The following is a 23,151-nucleotide window of genomic DNA, read 5'->3' on the forward strand; positions in this document are numbered from 1 at the left end:
ATTGAATTGGAATTAGGATATTGGAATTATGATAGCTCATGGAAAGCATATATATATATATATATATCCAATGTTTGCTGTGGGAACACATGGACAAACTATTAAATGCATATTTACAAATAGTTTATTCCACAGACATGCACTCTGAAAGTGTTCAACGCGAGTGTCGGTAGCGTAATATTCTTTCAAACCTGGCAACCCTAGAGACCGAAGGAGGCGCAGAAATGTTCTAACATGTTATTTGCGACTCTTCGATTCGGTAGCAATGTGTTTTTGGACTTTAAAAATATATTCTGGTTGCATTTCTTTTTCAGCATGATGGGTTTCAATATATTCTATCGTATATTAAAGTATGTCAAAGTAAAACATGGTCTGACTGAATGTTCAGTCTCAGGGCACATTAAATCTGTGTGAAAGCGCCCCTCTGTGGTCAACACCGGTCACTGCACACACTCCCTGCTCACACTGCGAGGACCCGCCAAACACACACATATAGCCACAAGTAGACACATGACAGGCCTGCTAGTTAAGCCGTTTAGCTAGTGTTGCTGTCTTCTTGTGGATCTAATCATGTTTGTAGCGCGTAGCATCGCAGCAGATCATAAAGATCTAATTCACGATGTGTCCTATGATTTCCACGGCCGGAGAATGGCAACTTGCTCCAGTGACCAAAGCGTTAAGGTGAGTTACACATCCCAGTTTGATTATGTTAACGTTAGCTGTCCCAGCTAGCTTGTGAGCATTATCCACGTTATATACACTCGTAGCTCACTGCTGAACTTACTGTCTTATTTTCTTGGCAGCTGTTGACACATTTGGCATGAGGTTGTTTTCCAAATCTGTCTCCTATGCTGTTGGCGCAAGATAGTTGTACTTGAATCCAGCTCGTTTGTTAGCAACTGTGCTCGTAGCATACATGCTAGCTTGGCTGTATTTGATGTAAACACTGCAGAATTTGTCGGAAGAGCAGCAAAAAGCGTGGAGGCATCTGCTGTATCTAAAATATTTAGACATTTTCTGAAGGATTAGAACCGTTATTTTGTGCTTTACTAATTTAACAAATGTGTCAACGTGTACTGGAACAGTAGAAATATTTCTTCCCACTGTTTCAAATGTAAAACGCCTACAATATTTGGTGATGGATGAGTGGAAGTAACCTGATTTGATTTATTCCTCTCAGGTTTGGGACAAAAGTGAAAACGGAGAGTGGCACTGCACAGCCAGCTGGAAGGTAGAACACTTGCTAATCATTTCAAACTAATTGCTGAAGGCTTTCCTGGTAAAATGTTTTGTTGTAAGCCTTTTGCTATCTTTACATAACAGGATTTGATATTTTTATATTTTCCTTTCCTCTTTATTTACTACTGTACTCTTGTGGATTCATACAATGCATTTACTGTTGTGGGTACAGCTTGAAATCTCTTGTCTTGTGTTCACTGATTTGACAAAACTCCTATTTCTTCTGTGCAGACACACAGTGGATCAGTGTGGAGAGTGACCTGGGCTCATCCTGAATTTGGGCAGGTTCTTGCTTCCTGCTCCTTTGACAGAACAGCTGCTGTCTGGGAGGAGATTGTAGGGGAATCTAATGACAAACAGAGAGGACTAAGCCACTGGGTTAGCACGACTGTAGCATGTTGTTTAACTAGCAGGGTTGTTGGTGTGATACTAGATTTGAACTAAATGCTTCTTGTTCCTCTGTTTTTAGATAAAGAGAACCACTCTAGTGGACAGTAGAACATCAGTGACTGATGTGAAATTTGCCCCGAAACACATGGGTCTGATGCTGACCACCTGCTCTGCAGACGGAGTGGTGAGGATCTACGAGGCTCCCGATGTGATGAACTTGAGTCAGTGGTCCCTGCAGCATGAGATCTCCTGCAAGCTCAGCTGCAGCTGCATCTCTTGGAACCCCTCCAGGTTGGACTTAATTTTATATCACAAACTGTTGTGACATGAAATGTAAAGAGCATAGTCAGTTCTTCTACATTTCCAGTACTAGCTGTATTGTGTCTCTCATTGCAATAAACAAATCACATTTGTGTAATTTATTTTCTTTAAAAATTATGGAATGTCAACAGTTTGTGTAGTTAACGTTACATATTTCAGATAGCCTTTGTCTTTTACTGGTGTCTCTGAAGAAGGATTCACCTCTGGGGAAGCGGTTTTATTTAGTGACATCACAGCATTTTTTTCAATGAAGCTAGGATGCCTAAAATTGGCCTGAGTTTTCCAGTCAGAGCTCTGATTTCTTGAACAGCTTAGTTATTTTTCTCAAGTAGGAGGTTGGAAACTTTTCAAGCTGTCTAGAACAGCACTTGATAACTGCTTTTCCTCATACAACATGTCCAGATGTCTGCTGTGAAAAAGGCCTGTTGCATTGGAAATATTGTAATGCTTTCTTCCTGCTGTAATGGCCATAAAGCTGCCGTTGCCCCGTCTGACATGATAGTGGTCATGTGCTTCTCCTACACTTATGTCTCAGAATAGCAAGGTTTAATATACCTTGTTCTGCACTTCTCAACTTGTTAGTATTCATTTGTAAATTAAAGCTTTTAGCTCCAGTTTGTGGCGTGGAACATAAAAAGTATTGCTTAGTGATGTAACAACAATACACTATATGAATCACTGTACAGCTGCTTTCTTCAGCAACAGTAATTTCTATAGATTGAAGTAGCAGGATGTGACAAAAAATTCTTGCAAGGACGAGTTACTTTGACCTTTTCAGGAGATATTCAGATTAAACATTTTTACAGTGAACCATTCTGTTAGAATTTGTTGCTTCTTTGAGGAGTTTCTGGTCAGCCTGTGTTGAGTTCATGACATTCTGTAACTTGACCTCTTTATATGGACGGTTTTCTACTGCTGAAGTTTAGAACTATGAGCTATGGCCTTCCAGCAGCATGTCCGATGATCCCTTGACATTAAAGTACCTGTCAGTGTAATCGTGTTCTATCTCCCCGCCACCCAGCTCCCGTGCCCACCCTCCAATGTTTGCTGTGGGAAGTGACGACAGCAATGTGACGTACGGTGGGAAAGTTCAGATCTATGAGTATAATGAAAACACACGGTAGGTATTTCCTTTTTGGGATTTTTATGCGACTGTATTAATAAAAAAATCAGGTGTTTTTAATGCATGCCTTTTCTTGATGTTTCAAAGGAAATACGGTAAAGCAGAAACACTGATGACCGTCACGGATGCAGTCCATGACATCGCATTTGCTCCAAATCTTGGACGATCTTTCCATGTGCTCGCCATTGCAACAAAAGATGTCAGAATATTTAAGCTTGTTCCTATGAGGTGACTCATTCATTTTTTTCTTTCTTTATTGTCAAAGTTACATGAATGACACACAGTGCACAGACCGGCGTGTAGCCACTGTAATACTGCGTGTTTTGTTTCTGAATTCAACCCATATGTTCCAAATGTGGAGTTTTTTCAGGTTTACTTTTACTGTTTCTACTTTACAAAGGAAACAAACACAATTAAAAGTGACAGAAATGAAAATGGAACTCAAAACTATTCTTATATCTTGTGTCAGGAAGGAGAGCACCTCTACAGGACCCACCAAGTTTGAGGTGCAAATAGTGGCTCAGTTTGACAACCACAATTCCCAGGTGTGGCGTGTGAGCTGGAACATCACTAGCACCCTGCTGGCCTCCTCTGGGGATGATGGCTGTGTTCGCCTCTGGAAAGGTGGGACACTATTGTTGGCTACAGCTGATGCCTGCTCATTTGTCTTCCTTTTATTTTGGTGACAGCTGTACTTATAACTGCTTTAGTGCACTGTGTAAAATACTGGTTTGCGTTACGGTGGGTGAACAGAGTCTTACCAGGTGTTGAAAGACAGAATCAGTCAGTTTAGAATGATGAATTTGGAGGTACAGCTGTATAAACAAGCCTGACATTCTTACACAGGGTGAAGACTAGTGGTTGTCTGTGGTGTGTCCATGTAGATGTGCAGCAGCAAAGCTTCAGCCAGTCGAGATACTTTTGCCTCTTTGGTGTTTCCTTTCATGCATCATTTTGATGCTAGCAAGTCCAAAATATGTAAAGAATATATCATGGTCATATTAGACAAGGTGTCATATGCAGCCAAACAATGATCAGTTGTTCTATTACATGTAGTTTTGTATTGCTAAGCAACATCTAGCTAAACAGGAAAGGGTTTGCAAGACTCAGCCAAGAGTTTTATAAACTTAGTTCTGTAAGTGTTCAAACTGGTTCACTGATTGGTATAAATAAATCAGGATTAATGAAAAACTGTCATGGGATTTAAACACATACTTCATTAGAGTTTTTAATATGTCTGGCAAGTTTGCAGGTCAACAACACAGTGTGACAGGGCATGCGATCCTTTATCATGAACATAAATCCATTATGACGGAGGTATGGTGTGGACTGTGTTGACTTTACATGCTCAGAGGTCCTTCATATATTCCAGTATAGCTCTGTCAAACTAATCCAGGCAGGGTAAGGTTTCTGTCACTTGCATTTTGTTGTTTACTGTTGATTGTTGCTGATGATGTTGTAGAGCACTTAGTTGTTTCGTACCTTTTCTCTTGTGGCTGATTTTATCTGACAGTTGCCATAGACAAAGTGAATTTCCAGAAGGTTAAAAAAATACTAATAATTTGCTATTCTGAAAACAGGCAGCAGAAACAAGTTCTGCATTGTTTAAACTGTGTGCCCAGCGGAGATTCACAGGTCACAGACTTACTTCCTCAGACTTTCCTATAACTTCGCAACATCTCTTTATTTGCTGTGGCTTCATTTCCTCTCAGGTTTCTCTGTTTTGTTGCTTGGACTCTGGCTGCTAGCTTCACTGCGGCGAGCATTATAAGTCTGCTTTTGTCTGCTTACTGTTTGTACTGTGACTTCCAGATGCCCTCAAGTATCCAGTTCCAAGCTCTTCAGCCATGGCTCAGCTGTTGCTGCCAGTAATATTAGTGAATTCATTTAGTCATGGATTAAATTGTTCAGTGATTAAAAGGTAATCCATACCATGCAGCCAATCTGAATTGTTCCCAAGGTTAGAACTGATTTCTGCAGTTTGCAAAGTCACATAGAACTGTGAGTTTCTGATGCCTGTAACTGGTGGTTTTCACCAGATCAGACTCTGTCTCCTGCCTTTTGATCACTCTACAGCATGCCCATTACTCCAGCTTTTCACAAATTCAGAAACCATATTACCAATAGAGTGAATTTATCATATTTTTTGTTGTATGAGTATATTTAAAACATGTTTACAATTCACAGATATGTTGTGTCTATTACCTGCTGTCTTATCTTTATTCTTTCTGTATGGTCTTTAAAAGTTCTTAGCAAAGGGAATGCAGAACTTTTCTTTCTTTCCTTCACTTGCTAAGAGACTTAACAGAGAAAAAGTGGCTTAAAGAAAAACATGTTTTTTTTGTGTTTAAATGGGTCTGCCTACATAGATTATGTGAACATTGTGCTGTATGCATTAAAGTAAAAGAGATGGTGACTCGAATGCATTGCTGAACTGATTTCTCTGGCCACTAGGAGACAGTAGAAACGAGCTAAACACGAGCAACTGTGGCATGAAGTTATTATGCCAGCTGCAGTTGCCTACTTGCATGTCTAGCTGATACAGGCCGGCATTTAGCATTCAATTGGAGCTGTGTTTTTGACAGTTAGGCAAATGGAAACATAATGTTCTGTCTGCTTTGGTCTCCACAACGTCTGAGGAAAAATATCTGGGCCATAGCTGTTTCCCAGCTAGTCCATGTGTGTGTCTTCTGGGTCAGTAGTGCAGAGTGGGTTTGTCTGAGCTTTTCACTAAAACATCTGTTTTTAGTAGATAAAAATGTTTCTATGAAAGTGAACCACAACTGTAGAGTTCTTTGGCCAAAAAACTAAAATTATGAGCTGAAAGAGACTGCAAACTGCTGCAGAGTTGAGTGATAATCCTAATTCTCTGCATGGTTATTATTGTCAGTAACTCCTTTCATAATCAGGTATTCATGTGGCTCATTGTAACATCCTGTGAATTCTGTGAAATTAGTGTCAAGTGTCATTATTATGCATTATCATGAGAATTCAGTGCTTCAGGGAAATGCACTGATCAGGCATAGCAGACACTGAAGCACAGAAAAGCCATATGTAAGCACTCACATATAGTAGGTACTACACCTAAAGTGGTTCAGAAGGAACACTCATTGGTAACCTATGAAACTGAAAAGTTCAGATGTGACCCAAGTCAAATTCTTCGATCATTTTCCTCTGCATGGAAATTAAATGAACTTTTACCTTCTGTCTGCTTGCAGCTAACTATATGGACAACTGGAAGTGCACAGGCATCCTGAAGGGAGACGGCAGCCCGCTGACAGGTTCATCTGGTCAGCCTACAGCCATGAGCACTGTGGTGGGCTCCTCTGTTCAGACCTCCCAGAATGCCCTGAATGGGATGTCTGCAGGAAGGTAGGTGGTGTGGTGTGTCTAACGCCACTCACCCACCCAGACCAGAGCCAGTCAGAACTGACAACATTTTTTATGCCTCACACTGACTGAGACTGCAGCTGCTCACTGACAAACTTGTTGGACTCTTACTGACCCAATGCCGCACTCATGCAAAGAGCTTGGCTTCTGGCTTCCAGCATACAGGTTGTCTGCATCGAGCCTGTGGAGCCGGATGTGCTGTGGTGTCCTTTTATAAGTGACTTGTTCTTGGTTTGTAAAGATGCATGTTAAAAGAGCGATTTTGTGTTTCCACATTGCATTGTCAGTGTAAGGGCTAACTGTTTTCTTAGTTTAAAAAGTGAAATAAAACTGTTAGTATGAATTTGATATGTGGCTTTTATTTCAATTGTTAGAGCTATTTTTGAGATACTTTTTTTTAGTAAGATCAGCTTGTAAATACTGAGATATTTGAATGGCTTTACTCAACAACATCCAACATCTTTTGTGAGCATTTTCATTTTAAGACAAGAAATGAAGTCAAACCTTAGCATTTGTCTTTTCATTTCTCTTTTCAATTTGAATGTATCCTTGAGCAAGTTTTGCCAAACTCTTTGCTGAGCAGGACAGCTTGAATGAACCTTATTAACCAACTGTAAACACATACAATGTGAGTATGAATACAGCCATTTACATTTACAGAAGCAGACCATGTAGCTTTTGAATGAAGAGTGAACACATTCTGCTTTATATAATGTAAGTATTCAATTTTGAGCAGCCTTATTTGGTCTCGGTGAATTTGCTGATTTATAACTCCTCTATACTTGTTGCAGTGTATTAGTGTTTGTCATTATCCCATTTTTTCTCACTTTTAGTCTCAGTGGCTGCTGTTCATAAGTTACACAGGCTGCCTTTACAGTTATAGATGAGCGGATAGGATTGTTTTGTATTGTGATGCAAAAATTCTAAGTGCCAGTAAACAAACAGGGTTTGAGCTAACACTGAGTTGTCAGCGTTAGTATGTGGCTGTATTTATGTTCAATCTATTAACCTCAGACTTAACACAACCTCAGTTTTTACCTTTAATATTTTTGACTTAACTTTAAAGTCATCTCTAACCTGAGTAACACAGAATTTATGTATTGTATGAAATTATGTGATAGAAAAATGAACTTCTCAACCAAACCTAAATTTCTTATTCAAGTTTTAAAATTGTTTAACGCGCAGGTTTTGTTGTATTACAGTTACCTGTTGACAAAAATGAGTGTGAAGTGGGGTTTGTTAAAGTAATGTGGTATTGTACTGCTTGTTGCATGCAGGATTGGCAAGAGGGCTCCCTTTGCTCCTCCCCTCCACCAGCTGACCTCTCCAAAGATATACCAGCATCCTGCATATTACTAATGTCTCTTCTGCATCAGCTAACATTTGCTCTTGTGTCGGTGCGTTTGAAATGCAAGATTGTGTGTGTGATTGATATCTTCATTTTTGGCATGCTTCTGTACTTAGCAGCTTCCACCTTGTTTTGATTCCATCATGTTTTTTTGACACTGCTTTGACTGCACATATGCTTTTGAAAAATAAACCGTTTTCACTACTGTGCATGCCATCCTCTTCTCCATTTTTAGTTTTTACAGCATGCCTGCATTCTTTTTCTTTTTAATTTCTCATTTCCTTCTATATTCCTTTTGTTGTCTTCTTTTCCTCTCCTTTCCTTGTCTTTGTCTCTTTTTTTTTTTCTTCCATTGCTTCAGGTATTTCTTTCCACCTCTGGACCCTCCCAGAGCAGGGACCAGGTATGGTCACCTGCTGCCTCCCTCCTCCCTCATAGAGCACTGTGATGCTGAGCCCATTCAGCCTCAGCCACAGGCTCTTCCTCACAGACTCTCCTCAAGATCACTGCTGCCCTTACCAGAGGCTGAAGGGCAATGATTATTTGTCTTTTTTTTAACTGTATAGTTAAAGGTTGGATCAGAGCAACAAAATTGCCATTCATTTTTAATAAAGAACCACATTTTTCTCTGTTTTGTTTTCAGTGCATAACTTACAAAAGGTACTGGAAGACATGAGGATGTAATATATGGACAGAAAGCCATTTTTATATTTGTGTATGCTAATCTGTGAGTAATAAATGCTGCATTTTTAATGCTTAGACTCAAAGTAATGTATGACATGAAAAAAGGTCATACTGTATCAACTGTTAAATTAGACAAAATAGTCATGTTTTTTTCCCAGGTTGCCTTCGCTATTTGTGCCAGCAGAGGATATGTTCACTGTTGCTGTTGCCTCGTAAAGGTTAACATTTTGATTTGGTGGAAGTCAGATTCAGCAATGAGATATTAAAAGAATGTTATTTTTGTACTATTTTCCCCTCACACACACATGACCTGGAAACATTCATCAATGACTGACTGACTAGCATGTGATGCAAGTGCTCTATGGAAGTAACACATGATTCATCATCATACACACGTTCTGTTGAAACGGATCCACAGCCGTTTTAAATCCTGAGTTTGTCTTTTTAAAGCATCAGTCTTATTCTTTACGCTTTGTGATTATACTATTCTGACTATTAGGGGCAGATTCCTTGGAAATTGATCATCAACTGGATTGTGGGGCCTATTGCTCTGCTCAGTCCTTGTTTTTGGTATGAACAACTGACCTGCTGAAATGTCACAAAGCAAGTCAATTAATCCCTGATAATTCTACAATTCCTTTGTGAATACAATAGATTTCATTGTAGGGATCAGTTAAGGATAACAGGAGAATATGGTGCAAGTTACTCTAAAATTAGGGGAAAATGGTATGTCGTCTATTTTGACAAGCAGGATAAAATTTCATTTTGTGGCTCGCTCAAAAAATGGAATGCATGGGATGGCCTCTCTCAGCAGGCAGCTGTCTGCTAACCAAGGCAATCTTGCAGCTGCTTGGCAAACACATGATAAAATGAACTCCACACTTGTCCAGTTGCATACTGTCACATGCTCTAATGCTCTACATCTCTGGCTGTCCATATATAAGAAAAAATATATTTTTCTTAACTTTGATGAGGCATCTCATTTGAAATAGCTTCTTTTTCCATGTTTAAAGTTACACTGTTAATGTTTTGTTAGAATTTATATTGTCATTATCAGATTATGGCTGTTGTATAAAAATGAGCATCCCCTTCTTTGATTCATCTTCAGGACAAGCACCCTACAGATACATGAATGAGCTGTTTTCCAAAGTGTCCCAAGTGACTAAGTCCCGCAAATGACAGAATTCCCATCCTATCATGGTAGTCGATTTCCTCTCTCTCACTTTGGTTGACCAATCACAGTTTTGTGAATTGCTTAAGTCCCGCCCCCTAATATGACGTTGAGGCGGGCTTCCTGTGCTTTCTGGGCGCTGCTTGCTGCTCCGAACTGTTGCATGGTTTGTTTGATATTTCAGATTTAGAAGTAAAATGAAAAGCACTGGTGTGTGGAAAGTTACATTCGGAACGTAACCACGTTACAACGCTGTGAACCAGTTTTCATCGACTAAGGTCAGGTTGGAGCAAAACAGAAGTCTCGGCCCGCTTCTGCAGTGTTGAATGTGAGTTGAAGTCCAACTACCGTTTACGTTATAATTCAATGCTCTTGTTGGAATAAAACAGTCTTGGAAGAGCCGAGTTTGCCACAGCAGGGTTCACATGTTAACTTATCTCTGTAACTCAACTTTTGCAACACTTCTCAATAACTTAATCACCGAAGTTAGTGGAGTAGCTTCAAATTTGGAGCATGCCTGTGAGTTTGGGCAAACCCTCTTGTTTTAGCAAGTAGCTAGTTAGCCTTAAAAGTTAGCTAGCCTAGCTTAAGTAGCTACTTAAGTGTTATCAGGTTTGTTAATAAGCTAAACCGTATTCCAGCGGGACAACATATATTAAAATACTCATATTATAGTACTTTTATCACAATTTTTCAGAGTTGTGAGGGGGTATTACCAGCTGAAACTCTAAATAGAAACACGGATTAAACTGTTCTTTCTGTGCCATTGTCCTGTGAAGAAGTTATTGGAGGCGTTTTGGGTTCTCAAAGTGATGCTAATCTGCACTGGATTTCTCCTTCTCCACTGTCTACTTTTTCTTAGATTTACAGATGGTGTTCACCTGAACTAAAATCAAGCCACATTTGGCAGTCACCCTACTCCATTCAAAACATGGCAGACAGTTTTTACAAGCTGGAGGATGAACCCTTCCCAAGTTTCCTCTGCAAATCCCTGGACAGCACCAGCGGCCGTGCCACGCTGGGGAATGTGACATTGGGTTCAGGCCCGGGACTGCCAGTGGCTGCTTCTACAGTTGCTAAAATTAGACCTGGGTCTGACAACAGGTGGGCGCTTGCTGTTGGTTTGGACAGATGTGACTTATTGTAGAAAAACTTATGCATCATCATTCTCTGATTCCTCACAGTGGCTGTTCTGTTTTTTTCCCCACTCTATTTTTTTTTGTAGTTTTTGCATTTAAATGCTACTGGACATAGAAATAAATTATCTACAACACATAGTTAGCAATACAGTATTGCAAAACATGCCGGTCAAATAAAGAACCGTGTATGAATATGTTTTTGTTAAAGGGAAGTTGCTATTGGAGATCTGACTTTTCTCACAAAAGTTTTAGCTAGATAGAGGGCCATGGAGATTTGTTCTCAGCACATATTCAGCTGCTGTATTTAATTTTGGACTTTCGGCAAAGATCCAGAGATGTTTAGTATGATAACAATCAACTGTATGCTATGTGCTTGATTCACAGAGGAGATTCTGTTGAGGCGTCATACCTGGAGGCCAGAGAGCTGCAGCAGACCAACCCACAGTCATCTGTTGGAGAGCAACAGCCTAAGTTGCCCTAAGCTTCAAAGATGACTTGTGAGTACATACATGTGATTTACACTGCAGATTTACAATTTGAAATGTTTTCTAGGAATTATGTCAAAAGCAAAAGCTTTCTTTTACATTCTGATTCTCAGCATTGTTGATTTTGGTCAGTGGTGGTACTACTTGGAACCAGTTTCCATATATTCTGCTGACTAAAAAGAATCAAGCTCAAACGAGGACCTTAAAGTTAGTGTCTCTTCATTCAGAATCTCATAGAATCTCACACAACACCATGTTATGGGAGAGGAGCTCGTAAACATGAGGAATGACAGCATTTATACACTTGTATCATGGTGTTTTGCTGTATGTAAGTTCTCTGTTTTCTGGATAGTTTCTCTTTCCTCTGACATGGTAAGATGGCTCTAAACTCAGTCTTATCTGGCATAGGGATGTACCTCTGTCTTCAAGGGCACCTGCACACATTCCTTTTCTGCACTTTCACACAGATCTTTAACCTCTTATAGAAGAGGCAAGACAATCCTTAATATTTCTTCCGTCAGATTACTAAAATTGTTTTTCTAAAATGTTACATAAACTGGTATTTGATGTACATTTTCTACTAGTTTGCATACGTAAAGATTGAGGATGATATGGAAAATCATTAATGAGTTCAGAGAATCGGACGTCTAGAAATAATTTGCAAACGAAGATGTACAGAAAGAAAGGAAATAATTCCAACTAGACTGCATTAAGGACATAGTAAAGTATGGAGGTGGAGCCTTGGGTTGTTTTCTCTTCAGCGTGTCATTTCGTTGTATTTATTGATGAATCATGAATTTTCAGTGTGAAAGGAATTTTGGAAATGCAAACCTTGGAAGACAAAAAAAGAATCAAAGTGACAGAAATTGATCTTTTAGCTGAGCAATGATCCAAAGCATACGACCACCTGCTGAACAAACGTTTTTTGCTTGAAGAAAATCAGTCTCGAGAGGCTTCACCAGTTCACTGATCTGCGTTAAATCCCATAGAGCATGTATAGGATGCCACTGATAAAAAAGGTGTCGGCTCATTGATGCTCTAGAGTGGATAAATTACAGTAAAAGTGACATTTGGGGCCTTTTATTAATTATTTTCCAAATATTTTTTGTTTCGTACCTGTCTAAGTTTTCTGCACTGCAGTAACTCGGTTAGAAATACAAAAAGCTTGTCTGTGCATAGTGTATGTAGCTAGCGTCTAGGGCTGCACGATTATGGTCAAAATGATAGTCTCGATTATCCGTCCGTCCGTCCATCCATCCATTTTCTTCCGCTTATCCGGGGCCAGGTCACGGAGCAGCAGGCGAAGCAGTCGTTCCAGACGTCCCTCCCCAGCGACACTTTCCGCTTTCCTGGGGGATCCCGAGGCGTTCCAGGCCAGACGGGAATATATAATCCTCCAGCGAGTTTCTGGTCTACCCCGGGGTCTCCTCCCAGACGGACGTTCGGAAACTCCAAAGGAAGTCTCCCTGGGAGGCATCCGAATCAGATGCCAAACCACCTCAACTGGCTCCTTTCGATGCGAAGGAGCAGCGACTCTACTCTGAGCTCCCTCCGGATGCCTGAGCTCCTCACCCTATCTCTAAGGCTGAGTCCAGCCACCCTACGGAGGAAGCTCATTTCGGCCGCTTGTATCCGCGATCTTGTCTTTCGGTCACTACCCAAAGCTCATGACCATAGGTGAGGGTTGGAACGTAGATGGACTGGTAAATCGAAAGCTTCGCCTTACGGCTCAGCCCCCTCTTCACCACGGCGGACCAGTACAATGCCCGCATTACTGCTGACGCCGCACCAATCCGCCTGTCCATCTCTCGCTCCATTTTCCCATCACTCGTGAACAAGATCCCGAGATACTTAAACTCCTTCACTTGGGGAAGCAACTCCCCCCCAACCCGGAGGGAGCAATGCACCGGTTTCCGACAGAGAACCATGGCCTCGGACTTGGAGGTGCTGATCCGCATCCCTGCCGCTTCACACTCGGCTGCAAACCGCTCCAGTGCGTGCTGAAGGTCACGGTCTGAGGACGCCAATAAAACCACATCATCCGCAAAAAGCAGAGATGAGATCCCGAGGCTCCCAAACCGAAAACCCTCCCCACCACGACTGCGCCTTGAAATCCTGTCCATGAAAACCACAAACAGGATTGGAGACAAGGGGCAGCCCTGGCGGAGTCCAACACCCACCGGAAACGTGTCTGACTTAGTGCCGAGTATGGGGACACAGCTCTCACTTTGGTTGTACAGGGACCGAACGGCTCATAGCAATGAGCCCGGGACCCCATACTCCCCCAGTGCCCCCCTCAAAGCCCCTCGAGGGACACGGTCATAGGCCTTCTCCAGATCCACAAAACACATGTAGACTGGCAGGTCATACTCCCATGACCCCCTCAGCAGCTCTGCAAGGGTAAAGAGCTGGTCCCGCTGTTCCCGCTGTTCCACGACTGGGACGGAATCCGCATTGCTCCTCCTGAATCCGAGGTTCGACTATCAGTCAGATCCTCCCTTCCAGCACCCTAGAGTAAACTTTCCCGGGGAGGCTGAGAAGTATGATACCACGGTAGTTGGCACACACTCTCCGGTAACCCTTTTTGAAAATAGGGACCACCACCCCAGTCTGCCACTCCACAGGCACTGTACCCGATGCCCACGCGACATTGTATAGACGTGTCAACCAGGACAGTCCAACAATGTCCAGAACCTTCAGCATCTCAGGGCGAATCTCGTCCACACCGAGGAGCTTCTTAATTACCTCGGCGACCTCTGCCACGGGTATGGATGAAGATCCCCCGAGTCTTCAGGCTCTGCCTCCTCCATAGAGGACGTGTTTACCATGTTCAGGAGTTCCTCGAAGTGCTCTTTCCACCGCTCGACGACATCCCCAGTACGGGTCAACAGTCCTCCACTCCGACTGTACACAGCCTGAGCGAAGCCCTGCCTCCCCTTCCTGAGGCGTCGAACGGTTTGCCAGAACTTCCCCGAGGCCGACCGAAAGTCCTTCTCCATGGCCTCCCCGAACTCCTCCCACACCCGAGTTTTAGCTTCCACAACCGCCACAGCTGCTGCCCTTTTGGCCAACCGGTACCTTTCAGCTGCTTCGGGAGACCCCCGAGCCAACCAGGCTCGAAAAGTCTCCTTTTTCAGCCTGACAGCCTCCCTCACCGCTGGTGTCCACCAGCGGGTCCTTGGATTGCCGCCACGACAGGCACCAGTGACCTTCAGACCACAGCTCCTAGCAGCTGCTTCTGCAATGGAGGTTTTGAACATGGACCACTCAGACTCTATGTCCCCAACCTCCCCCGGAATGCAGGAGAAACTCTTCCGGAGGTGGGAGTTAAAAACCCTACGGACAGGGTCCTCCGCCAGACGTTCCCGTTCACCCGCACTACACGTTTGGGTTTACCAGGTCTGTCCGGCAGTCTTCCCCGCCATCAGATCCAACTTGCCACCAGGTGGTGATCAGTTGACAGCTCTGCACCTCTCTTCACCCGAGTGTCCAAAACATACGGCCGCAGGTCTGACGATATGACTATAAAGTCGATCATCGACCTTTGGCCTCAGGTGCTCTGGTACCAAGTACACTTATGAGCAACCTTATGCTCGAACATGGTGTTTGTTATGGCCAAACCATGACTAATAACAAACACACTCGGGTTCAGATGGGGCAGGCTGTTCCTCCAATCACCCCCTCCAGGTTCCTCCATCGTTGCCCATGTGAGCATTGAGTCTCCCAAGAGAAACTATGGAATCGCCGGGCGGTACCCCTTCCAGGACACCATCCAGAGACTCCAAGAAGGCGAATACTCCGAACTGCTGTTCGGTGCATAAGTACAGACAACAGTCAGAGTTTTCCCCTCTGCAACACGAAGTCGCAGAGTGGTGACCCTCTCGTTCTCCAGGGAGAACTCCAACAAAGTGGCGCTCAGCCGGGGGTTTGTGAGTATCTACACACCCGTGCCTCTCACTTTGGGCAACTCCGGAGTAGGAGAGAGTCCAACCCCTCTCCAGGATTCTGGTTCCAGAACCCTTGCTGTGCGTGGAAGTGAGCCCAACTATATCTAGCCGGTATCGCTCCACCTCTCGCACCAGCTCAGGTTCCTTCCCCGCCAGTGAGGTGACGATCCACATCCCCAGAACCATCTACGCACTAGGGGCGGCATGCCCAGGCGCCGCTCCTGCTACTGCCCGTCGACATAGCACCCGACCCCGACTTCCTGCCCTGCAGGTGGTGGGCCTACTGGGCTGTGGCCCCGTGTTACTTCTTCGGGCTGTGCCTGACGGCCCCACGGGGACCAAGGCTCGCCACCAGATGGCTCTCTTGCGAGCTCCCCCCCCCAAGGCCTGGCTCCAGGGGAAGGCCCCGGTTTCCCTAACCCGGGCGAGGTAGCGGCTTCACCTTTGTCTGTTATCATCAAGGTCTTCTGAATCGCTTTTAGTCTGGTCTCTCACTCAGGACCAGTTTGCCTTGGGAGACCCTACCAGGGACTTATGCCCCGACAACATAGCTCCCAGGATCACCAGGACACTCAAACCCCTCCGCCGCGATAAGGTGGTGATTCGACGAGGGGATCACGATTATTTTAATCAATATTGTAATCACAATTATTAATCACGATTGTTCATCATGTTAGGGGAAATATCTGTATTTTTATTGTGCTACTTTTAAGCAAACAATATATGAAGCGTTTTCAGTGCAAAGAATTCGACAGTTTGTGATTTCCCTCTCTATTTCCCCCGACATTTTCATACAGTGTAGATAACGCCACTTTGAAGAAATAATTGCACGAGGGCATCACATATTTATTGTCCAGTGTGCTGACCATTTTTCTGAAGCCCTCGTTGCTCGCTGTATTTATTGGACACGTCTTTGGCCAAATAAACGATATTGCGTCCGTTATCTCTTGTGTCTTTGGGAGGTAGCTGGATACGGTATTGCTCGATGCAGGATCACTGTAATGGTTGTCTGGGTTGCCGGTGGACACAGAAGGGGATTTTGTGATTCAACGTTAGCTTTAGCCTTCATGCATTCCTTGTATTTTGTTTGTGATGTTTTTTCAGATTGTTAAACAGATTAATTGTGTTACTGTGCAGGGCAGACACAATTCTGCTACACTCTTTACATATGACTTGTTCTTGTTTAACGTCACTTGCCCTGAATCCGAAACAAGTCCAAACGATGGATGTTGATCCGTTTCGAGGCACCAGCTCCTCACCATGCTGCTCCTCGTCTCCAAATGCTGCTGTACTTCTTCTCTCGACATGACTTACTTTCAATCAGCCCAGGTCCACTGAGTGATTTGAGGCTGCTGCTGCAGGTATGCTCGCTTGGTATTTAGGTAGCTTAATGAAGCCTTAACCATGTGTTCGCCTCCTGGTGGTTGGCTGACTACTGGTTGACAAGGCATTTGATAAGATATGCACCAGAGCCCGCATTTTAAATGTAAATATCGCCCAACGATCAGGTAATTTAATTGTGCAGCCAAAATCATGATCGCGATCAAAATTCGATTAATTGTGCAGCCCAACTAGCGTCTACTGTGGCCAGCAGGTGAGGAGGAAAGGGACAGCAGTAAATTGTAGTGCCTATCCATAAGTAGATGTTAAACAAGTGAGGTGTTTTGGGTTAAATTAATTTACCGTATATTGTCCCTTCAGTATTTAATGAAGAAAAACTTTATCTAAAGTCTCACTGTGATGCAAAAGTTTATACATTAGCGGTACCCTACCACTGTAATGTTATTCTGAGTGTGAAAGTTGCATTCAAATATTTTTTCCCCTAAAATTAATTGTGATCTTAATATTTATCAGTGTATTAGCGAGTAGTATTTTTGACCGTAATCATGTGACTTTAAACACAGCTGTGTCCAAATACGTCATGTATCTTTAACAGCCTCACTTTTTTTTTTTTTATACATAGTCATTTGTTGTATATATTTGTACAAAGGGGATCCTAATAGTTTTGTGGATTTGCATTATATAAAACTATAGAAATGTTACGTTTACAGACTGTAAACCAGTTAATACAAATTTGTGATTGAGGAGACTGGTTTTTAATTGAAAATGCCTTTACAGTACTAAAAGAATATTTTTATACCCCTCCATTGCTCTAATTGTCTCCATCCTTGTATGCACCACAGGGACAATGCAGATGACTTCATTGCAGCCCACCGTTTTCAGACATGCTGGTGAAGATTAATCTGGATGAGAGTACATCCAGAAACCAAGGCTCCATGGTCGGCCTTCTTCCCACCCAAGCAGGCTCAGTCAACGGCCGGCCCACAGAACTTGGAACAGGTAAATGCTCCTGCTGCTGTCTAGTTGTCAAGGTAGAACTCTTTATCTTTTACTACAATATTTTAGCTCTCTTTGCTATAAAAATTAATTGTTGCTTGGCTTAGTTGACGTTTTTATGTTTGATTTTAATGTATATGTTGGTTGCCGATTTTTTTTTTTTTCCTAAGATACTTCATAATTATCTCTATCTTGATTCCTTAAGTTTGAATGTGTGCCTCAATGGATGTTTTTTTTTTTTTTTTTGCTTTTATTGTCCTGTTTGTGCAGTGTGTCCATGCTCATTTGGACCACTTTGTTTCTATAAAAATAGCCATCCTGTATAAATAAAGGTTGAATGAATGACTACTGCTGAACATGGCTCTCTGTAAACCCCATTGTTAACTGCAAGCATTGTTAAGGATGGCATGGTTTAACCCTACCTGGGCAAATATTTGGACTCTTTGAGTAAAAAAATAAGGAATCTGAATCAAGACACATTTTCTGCAAGTCTGCTTTCTGAAAATACCTGTGTTTCAGTGATGCTAATGGACATCTTTGGTGTCTCTCATAACAGATCTGTCAACAGGACTTCTGACCTTTGCCCAGTTTGGACATAAGGATAGTACAGATATAAAGGTACCAGCTTTGTATTTCTCCTTAATATTGATTGAACCAGCTTTGTATTTCTTTTAAAATTGATTGAAATTGATTTGTTGTCAGTTCTTCTTCTTTCTTCTTCTTTGTATCATATGTCTTGCTTAATTCTGTCTCCACCCACAATAATTATTTTTTTTAGAACAGTGAGTGTTTTAGGTTTTCTCATCTATGTAATGTCTAGAAATGCTATCATCACCACTTGTTCCCTGTGTACTTTACAGGATTATCTTAAATTTGGAATGTATTTTTAGTCAAACTACCTTTTTATGCAACAAATTTGCTAATGGGCCTTTTTGTTCCATTCCTGTTTCTTGTTTAGTCCATTGAGCCATCTCGGGTCTTCCCAGCTACAGCTGAGGACAATCATGTCCAGAGTGACGGAGTGGACAGTGATCATTTTAGTGGCAGTAACTCAAGCTTCCTGGCAAATGAGAAGCTCATGTCTGTGGACAGCATGAACAGTGATATCACAGGTATAGCTCATCTTCATCTACCCATCCTTCATCATCTACAGTAGATGAAGTTCACTCATTCATCATTTTTAGCTCTCCATTATGCTTGGCATACTTTACACATCATTCATGTTTTCATGTTGAATAAAGACAATAAACAGAAATGTTGTTTGTGATGCATGGTTTAAATGTGTGTGTTTATTCACCAGATGATGACATTGATTTAAACAACCTGCCTGATGATGAGCTGGAGCTGTACTTCAATAAACTGGTCCCTCCTGCCATGCAGAGAGGCAGAGTTGAGGGCCAGGAGATTCCTGCAACAGTAAGTCTCCTTTGGGATTAAACCTATATCCCAGGGGTCGGCAATTAGATGTGGCTTTGGGCCAAAATTTGTGTAAACAATTGAACAGCGGGCCAACCTGTGGGGGTGCGCTCCGATGCCACGACCGGGGGGGTGTTTCCGTGAGCAGCGGAGCTTCTACAGCTGATCGCTGCTGCTTGGGACACACGTCTCAATTCTGATCACAGATGTATTAAAAATGACTCCCGAGACACACACGTTTTGCACACACTGTTGCTCAGTGAAATCTAGATGGTACAACCGTGTCCGACCAGTATCGCGAACGTGGAAATGCCCGGCAGCAGCCGACCACGAGAGTTTCGTGTTGCGGTGACGGACTGGCGTGGCTCCTTGCCAGTGGAAACGCAAACTGGTTTTTAGCTCCTGGAGCCAGCGGGTGGAAACACGGTATATGGGTGCGATCGATTCTTCATTTTTAATAATCTCAAACATTGAAAAAATAAATCAAATTTTCAAAGTCATCTGGCGGGCCAGATATTATTGCTGACGGGCCAGTTTTGGCTTGCGGGCCTCCAATTGCCAACCACTGCTATATGCTGTACTCTCATTTTTACTCACTCTTTATTAGCACTAGCAAGCTTCTGCAATTTTGAAAATTGTTTGAGTTTAAATAATACAATACACTTTTGTTATCTCAATCTGTTTGAGTCAGAGCTACATAAAAACACTGTATCTTTCATAGGAAGCGCCGGGTGCTGCTGATGACCAATCAAACCCTAGTTCTGCTGAGCCTGAACCTTATAGACACCAGTTTCTTGATCATTATGATCAGGTGAGTATTTGTGTGCTGTTGTTACTTTTGGCTGTCTGTCGTTTTTATCTGATGTGTAGAAAAGCATACATATGAAGTTCCTCTTTGGAAAAAATAAAGTTTAATTTTTAGAAATGTGACCTTACAAGGCATTGGCAAGAGAACTTGATCGCTTCAACTTCAATTTGATATTACTTGTAGAATTCTGTCAGTACTTCTGTGAATCACTAGCCTAGCTGCGCTAGACAACCCACGGCAACGAATTTAATTCTCTGCCAGGGTGGGTCTAGTTACCCTCCATAAGGCTCGAGGCTGGATGCTCCTAAAACTGGCCGGACCAATCACCATGAAGTGTAGAGTCAGAAGGCGGGCGTGACGACAGAGGCGTGACGATTCTGACAGAAACAACCGGCGCACAATAAACAGTTATCTTTCGACTCGGCTTTGGCCACAGCCCTTAAAGATTTGAAGCTAAAATTCAACTTGAAAGATAAACAAAGGACGGCACTGAAGTGTTTCGTTGAGAAGAAAGACGTATTTGGACTTATGCCGACGGGATATGGCAAATCCTTAATATACCAGTTGGCTCCGCTGGTTGGGAAGCTAATGGGACTTAGCCACAATCCGCCGGTGCTCTCGGAACTACGTCAGCCTATTCGTTTGATTGGTTGTATACCTACCCAATTGCTGCAGAGGGATTTGATAGACAACCTTTTAGCCCGCCTCCCTCCCTGTCGAGCTTCCCTAGACCCTTGTGCCGTCAGAAACATGGGTGTAGCATGGCTAGGCTAGTGAATCACTAGTTTGACCCCAGGAACCAGTGAAAATATTTTTCACTGCTATATGTTTTTTGTAACATTTAATTCACTCTTTTGCATTTTCTTCAGGAGGACTTCCAGATGCCTGATGTGCGCCTGGCTGCTACAGGAATGGACTCCTGTCCAGCCAGTGACGAGGACACCGAGGATGAGTTGGAATCTGCAAGAAGGACCAGTAATGCTTCTAGGACACGGCTGCTGCCAAGCATGTCTAGACAGCTGGTCAGAAATACAAAAGATATTGTTCTTTTAAGCTCCCAGTATTCTGTTGCCTCACCATCTTTGTTAAACTGTACTGTAGAATAGAGTTGTCCTTAATGCAGTTTGTGTTTCTCTGTGTGTTTGTATCTAAATGTTGGCACAGGTCGGAGAAAGTAATCGTCCAAGTTTCAGACCTGGCTTAGAAGGAGGCAGTTCAGATGACGAGGGTTCCAGTGGCCACGGTGGTCCATTTCTGTCTGGGATTGAACACAGACGATCTGCTGAGGGACAAGTCATCAACCCTCCGGTCACAGGTGTAGTATGCAGCTTTAACAAGTGTTTTCTCTGCAATATTTCTTTGTTGCTGTTGTAGTTTTTAATGCTTTCTTACTTGAATGCTTGTTATCACTGACAAAACCATAAAATGACACTAACATGACATTTTTATTGCAGCTCGTACATGTGGAGATGAGAAACAAACTGCCTGTCCCTAATGGATGACCACTGATTTCTTCTGTGTCACTGTCTAACACCAGGTGATGGAGGAGGTGGAGATGGGAGCAGTGGCAGTGAGGAAAGTGGAAATGATGGAGGAGTTTCAACCATTCCCCTTCCAGCGACTAACATCCAGACCACTTATGATGCCCTTCGTGGCCTGGGGATTGTGGGTAGCAGTGCTGCTGGTGAAGATGAGGATGATGATCTGAATAATCTGCTTGGACATGGAAGGAACAGCCTTACCAGACATACTGAGGTAAGATCTAGTCAGCACCTTAAGATCAAATCATTATTCCCAACAGTTTGATGGATTCTAAAACTTATTGTAGTTTTCCTTTTTGTGAGACAACATGGTAATGGGTTAGCATTAACTGCTAGTTCGCTAGTTGGGTAACAATACTCATGGCTAGTTATAAACTATTGACACATTTAAAAACAAATTATACAGTCAATTAAATGTGCCTCCAAAAACTTAAGTACTGTAAAAGTCAAAATCACTATTCTGTCTTTTCAGTACACTATTAAAATCATGTGCAATGTAGTTTAGGATTGTTTTTTTAGTTACTTATTGGTGGCTCTATGTCACACATTTACGCAATTCCTGTCCAACAGGTAGTTTGGCACACCATCAAACATAGAATAAGCATTTCCTCATTAGAGCAGTTCCTGCTAGAGCACATCTCTGTGTCTGTACTCATAGATATGGGGTCATGGCAAATAACCAATGTAGCCTTGCTTTTGTTGGCCTAGCTGACCAATCAGACTACCCAGGACTTTTTTGGGATCTGCGTCTTTAAGAAACATGAGCTCAGACAGTTTTAGACAAATATTAAGGCTGCAATGTACAGTGAATGAAACCTATCTAAAGCATGTAATCATATTCTACCTGACCTCGAAAATACGATTCTAGAAATCTGTATATGTAGGTGATGTGATCTTTAAGGTGGATGTTACTGACTTGTTGTGGGTATCCTTAAATATGCAAGTCCACACTCGGCTCAGTAATCTGCTCTTTTTCAGAAATGTATACCTGGCATGTGATTGTGAAGATTGTAAAAACAGTGATGGTGTGGTATTGTCCTTAATGAGACATGGCAAACTTCATTATTAGTCATGAAACATAAATACAATAAAGAAAGGTTTGATAACAATTCAAACATGATTCTGCTGGATCACATATAGTACAAAGTCTGTCAGGTGCTGTGGCGCCTCAGTCAAATGTGACGTTTTTGGTTATTGTCTGTCAAATAACACTTTTCTCACTCTCTAGCCCCTCCAGAAAAACACGGACAAAAATCCTTGATTATGCGGGCTAAAATCCTTGATTATGCGAATAAATATGCGGGGTTTTTATGCCATTTTATGCGGGGAAATTGCGGAAAGTTACAAAGTATGCGAATAGTTGTGAAATATGTAAAAATATGCGCGATTCACCTGCCGTCTGGCCGCGGAGGGATGTGTCCTGTAATCAGACACTGGGACTGCTGCAGGTTACTGGACTGACAACCTGTGCTTTGGGAGGGGGAGAAGCTCACAGCAGCACCTGCTGCTCGTTGAAAACAGTAACTGCAGAATGATCTGAGTTTTCCTGTCAGTCTCCAAAACGGCAGAAAAGTCGCTAGATTTGTCGCTAGTTGCTTTTGACAAAAAAAAGTCACTAGGACGCTTTGGAAAGTCGCTAGATTTTGTGAGAAAGTCGCTAAGTTGGCAACACTGGCGCCGCGCTCCGCATCAGCTTGTGCTTCCAGTGTGTGTGAATGCGCGAGCTGATGTCAGGCCGGGCGTCACATAAAAACTCACTCACAACTCCATTTATATTGGTTATAGTTTTCTCATTTTATGCAGAAATTGTGA

General features: G+C 42.6%; 2 protein-coding genes across 4 annotated transcripts in view; both read left to right on the forward strand.

The window, feature by feature from the left end:
• Positions 1-452: 452 nt before the first annotated feature.
• Positions 453-9,754, forward strand: seh1l (SEH1-like (S. cerevisiae)). 3 transcript variants are annotated; one of them, XM_022199456.2, is made up of 9 exons: positions 453-681; positions 1,181-1,231; positions 1,471-1,617; positions 1,709-1,920; positions 2,972-3,070; positions 3,161-3,301; positions 3,543-3,697; positions 6,292-6,445; positions 8,173-8,442. In XM_022199456.2, exons 1-9 carry the CDS (start codon positions 571-573, stop codon positions 8,348-8,350), a joined length of 1,248 nt encoding a protein of 415 aa, XP_022055148.1. In that variant the 5' UTR covers positions 453-570; the 3' UTR covers positions 8,351-8,442. The 3 variants fall into 3 exon arrangements, with proteins under 3 accessions (XP_022055148.1, XP_022055147.1, XP_051812390.1); XM_022199455.2 differs by having other exon boundaries at positions 7,741-8,382; XM_051956430.1 differs by lacking the exon at positions 8,173-8,442 and adding an exon at positions 9,604-9,754 and having other exon boundaries at positions 454-681.
• Positions 9,755-10,483: 729 nt separating this feature from the next.
• cep192 (centrosomal protein 192) overlaps positions 10,484-23,151 on the forward strand; it is a 38,980-nt gene continuing 26,312 nt past the window's right edge. Inside the window, 12 exon segments of the mRNA XM_051956411.1 lie at positions 10,484-10,770; positions 11,190-11,275; positions 11,278-11,302; positions 17,421-17,452; positions 17,455-17,577; positions 18,131-18,192; positions 18,533-18,686; positions 18,875-18,990; positions 19,712-19,801; positions 20,668-20,820; positions 20,963-21,113; positions 21,336-21,553. Of these exon segments, the coding sequence (XP_051812371.1) occupies positions 10,598-10,770; positions 11,190-11,275; positions 11,278-11,302; positions 17,421-17,452; positions 17,455-17,577; positions 18,131-18,192; positions 18,533-18,686; positions 18,875-18,990; positions 19,712-19,801; positions 20,668-20,820; positions 20,963-21,113; positions 21,336-21,553 (1,383 nt within the window). The 5' untranslated portion in view covers positions 10,484-10,597.

This window comes from Acanthochromis polyacanthus, chromosome 12 (assembly GCF_021347895.1).
Source record: "Acanthochromis polyacanthus isolate Apoly-LR-REF ecotype Palm Island chromosome 12, KAUST_Apoly_ChrSc, whole genome shotgun sequence".
Taxonomy (NCBI): Eukaryota; Metazoa; Chordata; class Actinopteri; family Pomacentridae; genus Acanthochromis; species Acanthochromis polyacanthus.